This window comes from Bison bison, unplaced genomic scaffold (genome assembly GCF_000754665.1).
Source record: "Bison bison bison isolate TAMUID 2011002044 unplaced genomic scaffold, Bison_UMD1.0 scf7180017864270, whole genome shotgun sequence".
In the NCBI taxonomy this organism is placed as follows: Eukaryota; Metazoa; Chordata; class Mammalia; order Artiodactyla; family Bovidae; genus Bison; species Bison bison.
In genome coordinates, this window is record NW_011494842.1 from 6231094 (window position 1) to 6239989 (window position 8896).

At 59.4% G+C, this 8896-nt stretch overlaps 1 protein-coding gene across 1 annotated transcript in view; it reads right to left on the reverse strand.

The window, feature by feature from the left end:
- The window catches only part of GRM4 (glutamate receptor, metabotropic 4), a 103858-nt gene that overhangs the window by 2019 nt on the left and 92943 nt on the right, over positions 1-8896 (reverse strand). The window contains exon 12 of the mRNA XM_010848719.1: positions 3952-4198. Coding sequence (XP_010847021.1) covers positions 3952-4198 — 247 coding nt within the window. The remainder of the gene's footprint in view (positions 1-3951; positions 4199-8896) is intronic.

Below are 8896 nucleotides of genomic sequence, written 5' to 3' on the forward strand. Positions count from 1 at the left end.
GGGGCAGGGAATTTCAGGTTTTAGGTGCCACCTGGACAGGTGCTACTGGAAGGTGTCCACGACACCCAGGACAGCATTAAGAACCCAGCACAGCACTGCGCAGTGTGTAAAGGACACCCACCTTCATTTCTAAAACAGCCTACGTCCCTCTGGGAGGCTGGAGGACCGAGGGTGGACAAGGAGCACAGCTGTGACCTCAGCCAGTTCCTCCCCCGCCCTGCGAGGTCTCCGGGCCTACAGCAGGAGGAGAGCGGCCCTTTTTGCTGAGAGTTCCTTCCCTTCCGCTGCCCCTACATCCCCGCCCACTCTCTCCCCCAACCTCAGAAAAAGAGCCGGCCACTGACTGTGACTCTCACGTCCGTGGGCCAGGCTACTGAGCATCAATTCCCCAGGGCTCCATCACCCCTTGGGTGAACTGATAAAACTGAATTTCCAAACCTGTAAACCCATCGGCAGCTCCTGGCTCAGAGGGGAAGGAAAACCTCAGCAGCAAGATCGCCACTGACTGCAGGGGCCCGGGAGCCTGAAGTGAGGGCGGTGGGGGCGCAAGGAGAGCGGCGGGGACAGAGAACGTAGCAGGGAGGGGAGGGACAGCTGGGCCCCTCCTCTCCTTCCAAGACCAGAGCTGCCTCCTCTAGAAAACCCAATCCGTGGGTTTCAGGACCCAGAAGCACCTTCAGCCCTCCGCTATAAGCCAGCAGCCCCAGAGTCCTTCAACGGAGCCTGAGTCTGACCATCTGGAAAATGGGAGCAATGATTCCGCCCATGGCCCCCAGGAGCTGAGGCTCAAAAGGAAGAGCTCTGGCCACTTGAGGTCCAGCCCTGCCCTCACTGGTGTAGGGGATCTCAGCCTCTGCCATGCAGACTTTCTAACAAATTGAACCTCTCAGAACCTCAACTCCCTCATCTGTAAAATGGGGTGATCATAAGCCCTTACCTGCTCTCAGAAACCGGGTAGATAGAAATACTCCCTAAACCCTGAAAAATGGTAGGTGAAGGGGCCGGGCTAAGATATCCATGAGGACTGGATGGGGCCAGCGACACTCCAGGGGCGGCAGCTGCGTGGAGGGGGCGGGGAGGAGGTGTGGCCCAAGGGCCCAAGCCCATCCCTCACTGATGACGCCCGGCTGCTGGCTTTCAGTGTCGCTGTCTCAGCTAACAATTAGCTGGGCAGTGGTGGCAGAAGCTGTCAGCCCCCATTTGTCGTCCCCATGTTTTCTCGCCTAATCTGCCTGCAATCGGGCCCCTGAATTATTTATTCTGTTGTTTGTTTAAAGATACGTGGCCTGCCAGTGACAGAGTGAAAAATGTCCCTGCTCCACGGAATGACACCTCCCCACTCCTCTGGCTCACACCCCCACGATCTGGCTGTTCCCAGAATTAATCACCCGGCTCCCGCCCAGCGCCTCCATGGCCGCTGTTGTCCCCGAGCTGAGAAGGTGGGGGCGAGGGAGCCGGCCTCCAGTCCTCAGTGCAGGGGTCGGTGGGGAGGACCAGCTCTCACCCTGCCCTCTCGGGAAGCAGGAGGCTGGGAAAGCTGAGTCTCCCTTGCCAGGCCCGCACAGGGACCCCTCCTTGTCCCCAGTCCCCAGGTGCCAGTCTGAGTAGAGGCAGAGGCAACAGTGTCAACGAGGTGCCATCAGTCCCACCCCTGGGTTCCCTCTGGCCGGTCACAGCGCTATGCGTGCCACCCTCCGGGGTCAGGGTGCTCTCTCCTGTTAGACACAGGGGTCTGAGCGAGCTGATACCCACTTGCTCTCATGAGCCCTGGAGCAAAGCGGGGCCTGGGGGCATGGGACCCAAGAAGGGTGAGTCTCCCTGGGAAGGAGGAAAAGGAAGTCAGGAGTGTGGGGTGGGAAGCAGCGAGGGGTCCCAGCTCAGGACAGAAGGACCTAGTTAGGGGCTGCCCTGGGGGTTTCTGCACATCTGAGTGGACGTGAAAGACCAGAGGTGGGAAGGCCCATGAGGACACTGCCCCTTCCCATCACAGGCAGAGGGTCCACATGGCATCTGAAGGGAGCCCCAGGCTGTGTGTAGGCACAAGGAAGTTGATGCCCTGGAAAGAAGAGTACGACCATAGGGAATAAAATGTCATTTGGTGGAGGGTGTGGCCAAGAGTTATCAGGGGTGTTGAGCAAAGGAGGGGCATGCTGGAAGCCAGGTACTTGGCTCTGCACAGAGAGACAGGGAGGCCGGATGGAGTCAGAGTCAAGAGAAAGACACAGTATGGCCAGCTAGTCACGACCTTGCTCTGTGACCTCAGGAGAATCACTCACCCTCCCTGGGCCTCAGCTGGGGATCCAGCCCAATCCAGGCCTCACAGGACAGCTGTGAAGACCATTTAAAGGGGAGAGATCTCTGGGAAGTGAAAAGTCCTGTTTGGATGTGGGGAAGGACTTTCCTCCTTTCTACAGCTGATAACTTTTTCTACAGGTGGGAATGACTGATAACGGAAGATGCTTCAGCCAGAGCCCCAGGGAGGGGAGCCTGTGGGAGGGGCTATCCCAGCCCAAACACCTGCTAGGGAGGTCTCCTGTTTCTCCTGATCTCTTGGTGGGTGACAAAGGGGCCCTTCTCTGGAGCCTGTGCTCACCAATCTCCCTCCTGGTGTTCCCAACAATGTCCACTTGCGGCCTTTCCCCCAGGACTAGAGGGAGGAAGCAGAGCACTGACCTGAGGGGCCACCGGATCTGAAACTCTCCTGGGAAAGGGGCTCTTCACTCTGCCGCCTCCAAAAAAAGGCCCCCAAGACTCCCAGAAAGCGGGGAGGCAGGAGGGGCTGCTATTTTAACCATTCGGACATTTACAGGGGGTCCAGGGAGGGAGTCCAGGTCTGCGGTGGGACCACAAGTTCCCCTGCACCCTGTCCACCCGGGAGCAGTCGGAAGCGAGGCCCGTACAGTCCCAGCCCACAGGTCAGAGGCCTTCGGTCTCTACTTGGAGGCAGTGGGACATCACCTGCTGCCACGAGGCCCCGGGGAGTCCCTCACCTATCTGAGCCTTCCTTTTCTCATCTGTTGTTTAATTGTTCAATTGTGTCCAGCTCTTTTGTGATCCCATGGGCTGTAGCCCTCCAGGCTCCTCTCTCCATGGGATTTCCCAGGCCAGAATACTGGAGTGGGTTGCCATTTCCTTCTCCAGGGGATCTTCCCCACCCAGGGATCAAACCCGGGTCTCCTGCATTGTAGGCGAATTCTTTACCATCTGAGCCCCCAGGGAAGCCCTTCCTCATCTGTAGCCTCAAATAATTAAAAACCACTGCTTTCAAGGTTGCTGTGAAGATGAAAACTGGTTCCTGCAGGGGTGGCCCAGAGTCGGGGTTCAAGAAATGGTCACCCAAACTGTCCCTCCCATGCCCTACCTCTCTCTCCTTGGACATCCCCCTACCAACCACTCTGCAGGCCCTGCTCCCCACCCTAGGCCTCACTTACCCATCCCAGGACCAGTGTCCTGAGTCCCCCCTCTCTCAGGACCCTGCCTTGGGGCAGCTGGACAAAGTCAAGCTGAGGGATTTTAACTGCTTCCAGACAGCGCCCCCCTACCCAGGGAGACTGAAAGGGCCAGAGTCTCAGGTCACCCTGTCTAACCAGGCCCCCCACGGACTCTTCCTAAGTGGGCATAGTTCCCTGGAAGGGAGAGGCAAGAGTCCCCTTCCCAGGACGGGGCGGGGCAGAGTGGGCTATTGCCCACTGTTGCCTCAAGGCTCTCCTCTGGGTGGGAACCCCGCACTTTGGCCTCAGGGCTCTCCCTGTGACCCCATTGGACCAGACTTGGTTGGGAGCGGGGAAGCGGGGACCTGCTCCAGGAAGAGGGCGGGGCCCGGGCTGGTCCAGAGGGAGAGGGGCGGGGCCCAGGCTGGTCCAGAGGAGAGGGGCGGGGCTTGGGCTGGTCCAGAGGAGAGGGGCGGGGCCTGCGCTGGTCCAGAGGAGAGGGGCGGGGCCGGGCACTCACCAGGGGCTTCCAGGTTCTCGCAGAGCTCGGACTTGGCCTCGCCGTTGGGCCGGAAGCTGCCTTTCTGCGTGAACTTGTTGGACATGGTGGCGGCGGTGACGACGGCTTTGAGACTGCGCTTGCGCTTGGGCACGTTCTGCTCCGGGTGGAAGAGGATGATGTACACCTTGGGCATGTAGAGCATCCCCAGGGACACCGAGGCGCTCAGACTCACCGAGACCGTCAGCGTCGTCGTCTGGATGTACAGCTGGGGGCGGGCCGGGGGCGGCGTCAGAGCGCGCTCTGCCCCGGGCTCGCGGGGGCCCTGTCCGAAGCCCACCCCTCAGACAGACACAGCTGGCGACCCCGCCCTGTGTCTTGCTGGTTTCTGGCTGAAGGGAGCCATGGTATAGAGCCTGAATTCAGCCTGGCTCCACCACTGTCACTATGTGATCTTGGACAAGCCACATCTTTGGGCCTCAGTTTCCTCGGGCATGAGAGTTCTAGTCCTTACCTCATAGGGTTGTTGTGAGTTTGAAATGATTTAATAAATGGCAAAGGCATGTAAAATATCTGGTATGTAGTCGGTGCACACAAGTGTTCACCACTGTTACGTGCTATCTGGGAAAGGCCCAGGGGCGGGGCTCTCAGGGGACAGCTGACCCTCCCCTGAAGCAGCACCCTGCACAGGGCTGGGAGTGAGGTGAACATCGGGAGGTGCCTTGTAGTAGCTCCCGGTGGCCATGGCACAGCACTGTGGCCAGGACCCCCATTCAGTGACTGTCCCCCCCATGCCACTCTGTACAGAGCAGGCAGCTGGCACAGGAGCCATGGCACCCGTCGTGATGCACTGATGGCAGCCCAGTCAAAGCTCATTTCACGCTCACTCGCCAGCACTAACAGTGACAGATGTTTAGCAAAATGAAAGCCCATTAATCTGGGTGTCGGGTAATCCATTCTTCAATAGTGGGGCCTTCCAGGCAGGGCCAGACAATTCCCACTGCCCCAGCCTGGGATCCCCTCCCCACCTCCTCCTTCCCTCCTGGGCCTCCAGGTCTCAGCTGCCTCTCTGGCCTCCTCAGCCAGGGTGGGGCCAGGGGAAGCCCAGGCTGTGGCCCCCAGCTCTGGGTATGGGAAAGCAGAAAATGCTCTCTGCCTCCTAGATTTGCCATTTGTGAGCCTGGGATCCCTCCCCTGGGGCCTGGTTAATGTACCACCTCCTCCAGGAAGCTCTCCCTGACTCCCAGATCCTAGCCAACCCCCCAAGACAGCCTTCACTCCTTGCACCCAGCCCAGCAGTGGGGGACCTGGGTCTAGACTTGAGTCCTGAGGTCACAGGGGCCCTGGCCTCGTTGGAAAGTCTCCTGAAGGGAGGGGCCAGGTCCTCCTGTTCTCATATTCTCCCCATCCCCTGCCCCTCTCCATAAATACCTCATGACCTGAATCTGAAGGGCCTTCATCTCGGCCACCCTTCCCCGGGGTTCTTGCCTTTGGAAGGGGGCTGGAGAAGCTGGAGGGTCTGAGAGGAGAGAGCTGTGTGACACTGGGGAAGTCTCATTCCCTCTCCAGCCCTCAATTTTCTCATCAGCACAATGGGATGATGGCACCTACCTCACCCAAACCACCAGGATACCCAAGCACAGACTATGAGGTCACATGAAACTTATAGGGGGTCCCGAGGAGAAGGCTGGGAGTGCGGAGAGGCCACCGTTCAGAAAATGTCACAGACCCAGGAAAACAAGAGCCTGCTCCCCAGTGAGCACACACACCTCTGTCCTCACACACAACCCACACTCTCACCCACGGGCACAGCACTACCCCCAGCATGTGGATGGGAAAGGTCATGACTAGCCAGTGGAGGGTGCCAGCCACCTCGCCCACCCCTGAGATGGCATTGAGGCCCCAGGGTGGAAGGGGTGGAGGGGTCCAGGCTCCAGAGTATCACAACAGACCCTTGGAGAAGAGAGTGGAGGTCTGGATTCAGCAAGAACAGGCATGCTATCTCGGTCTTCACCATTGACTGGGGGTTCCCTGAGGACAAGGCATGCCTCTGTCATTAGATTTGGGGGTCCCTGAGGGCAGGGATGTCTCTTCTTTCACACTGGGGATTCTTGGGTGTATTTCCAGGATAGATTCATCTTAGGTCATTTGCCCCCACCTTGGTGATGGGCGGAGGTACGGTTGGGCCAAAATGAGGTTGGTGGGACAGGGCTCAAAGACCCCTCTCTGGGCGGAGTGAGGCCTGCAGTTGACACAGTCCTGTTTCGGGGTCCAGGGACTGGGTTCCAGACTCCACTCTGCCCTGACCCACTGAGGGATGCTGGGCCCCCTCCACCAACACAGGCAGAGCTTGCTCCATGGGCGTGAGCACTCGGTTTAACGCCTTGAGTTCTGAGTAATTTTTGAACAAGGGGTGTTCGTTCTCATTTGGCACCAGGCCCTGAGAACTATGCAGCCAGCCCTGCATACAGGCCTCAGTGTTTTCAGCCTAGGAGCCTTTCAGCACACAAAATACAAGGAGGGGCAGAAAAAGACCAAACCTGAACAAAACTGCCCCCAATCTGTTGGAGTCCCTCTCCTGGGGGCTCCTTTAGCCGTCCCCAGGCTGGAGGCGGCCGGCCCCGGGCACAAAAGTGGGGTTGGCACCCCACCACTGGCTCCAACACCGATCGGGAGCCCCCCAGGTGAAGGTACACATGGTCACCAGGAGGTGGTAGCATGTTAACCCTATCAGAGAAACAGCGGTCCTCTGAACCTCTAGCTGCAGGGCCGGGGCCTGGCACAGATGCAAGTCTCCAAGGCAGGCTTCCAGGGTGTGCTGGCACCTGCTCTCCCCTCCGCCCATCCCCCAGCCCAAGCTGCCCCCCTTCCTGCTCCCCTCTTCGACTTTGGTCAGGCCCTCGCTCCTCTCAGTCCTCTGCAAGGAACCCTGCACCAGCCTCCCAGGCCCCCCTCCCCGAGTGAATGAGGCTGTCAGAGCCAGGTTTGATGGGGGAGGACAGAGGTCACCTGGGGTGGGCAAAGGGCGTGGACAGGAGCCGCTGTGGAGGTGGGTGGCGAATTTCCTGGTTTTGCCCTCAGCCTGGTGGGAGGTTCTGAGGGGTTCCTCCCACTCTGGAACCTGGTGGGTCCTGAGATCGTCAGAATCTATGAACCACACAAATGAACTTCCCCACAACCTGGCTGGCCTCTGAGGCCCACCTTGACCTGCTGGAACAGTAATCCCACTGGGTGGAGAGAGCACACCCCAGTCTGCTCAGGGTGATGGCACGTGGCTGTGGAGTTGAGCCCTGGAAATCCGGCCGCCTGCTCACCAGAGAGACCCCAGTAGCCTGGGGGATGGGGGGGCCAAGCATCTGTGAGTGTGCACAGTACTAGATACACACACATGCTCACAGATCCACACCCATGTCCCCGAACGACGCCGCATTCACTCACACATCTGAACTCACAGCCACACATTCCTGACTCAGATACACCTGGGCTCTCACACACACACACTCCTTCATGTACCTGGATACACACCTGTGTACACACACAATGCACTCACATAATCTGTACACACACCTAAACACACACCTGCACCTACACACCTGCACACACACCGTTGACCACGCACACTTTATCTGGACACTCAGACACATTCACACAGCCACGAACCCTCGGTACATACACCTGCCCATCCCCACTCAACCTGTAAGCGTACACACACATACACACACACACACACACACACTGCCATCCACTGCTCAGTGTGCACAAAAAGGCAGTGTGCACAGTGGAGTGGGGCTACTGTGGGGAGCTGTGTTACAGGTAGAGAAGTGCACATGTACACACACACTATAACACACACTTCTATTCCCATACACCCATAACACAACTCCCCACAGCAGCCTCACTCCACTCCACCCCATCTACACATGTGTGCGTGCACACACACACACCCAGCATCCAGCAGCCGGGCCTGCAGCTTTCACTGGGGCCATTTGTAACTCAGATGTGACACAGCACAGATCCAAAACCAGGTTGCCTGAGCCTCTAAGAAGCCTGGTGTTCTGAGCTGGAGGGACTTCAGCACTCATGTCCCCACTCTCGCCTCATGCAGAAGCCCAGAGGAGGAGGGGGCGAATCCCACGGCGATCCCATCAGGGGCAGACCTGGGCGTCACGGCCACATGTTGCTGTGGGCCAGCCTGCTGTGTGACCCGGGGCACGTCCCTGTCCCTCTCTGGGCCTCAGAGGAGATCATTTCAGAGGCTCCTCTTCACAATCAGTACTGAGGGGCGCCTCCTACAAAGGGAGAAATCAGAGGCAGGTAGGGTGGCCTGGGGTGCTGAGAGAGGGCTGGGTGGTAGAGGGGCTGGGGCCAGGAGGACAGGAACACGCAGGGAGCTGTGTGTCGGCCGCCAGCCAGGGGAGTTACAGGAAGGCAGAGTCGGGGCCCAGACCACCCTGCTGGCAGCCTGCCAGCTGCATGCCTTACTCCCCAGGGAGGTGAGGGAAGGGGCCTCCTGGGGTTGTTGAGGGTGATTTCTCAAGCTGCCAGCCTCCTGGGATGTGGGCGGCCTCCCCTGCTGGCTCCATGGGCTCACTGAGCGCTGTGGAGCCCGGGGGCCTCTGCCTGCACCCGCCCACAGTAGGGAGCCTCCTGCAAGGCCCAGGAGGGGAGATTCAGACCCGGCCCGCAATGCAAGCTGCTCCCCAGCGGCAGCGGCTTTGGCCTGGTCCCGGGCCTCGGGCGCTCATTGCCAGCCTCAGGGTCTGCATCTCAGAACCGCCAGCCCTCCAGAAACCCCAGGGCCACTGTTAGAAGAAAGGCCACAGGCGTCCCTGTGCCAGACCCAAGGGACGCAGGGCAGAGGCTCCTGCCTTCGAGGAGTTGCTGGAAAAGAGGAGGGCACACCCCGAGGGAGGGCCAGGCCTGAGCTGCCCCAGAGCTGCAGGGGTGGGGGGGTGGGGCTCCTGAT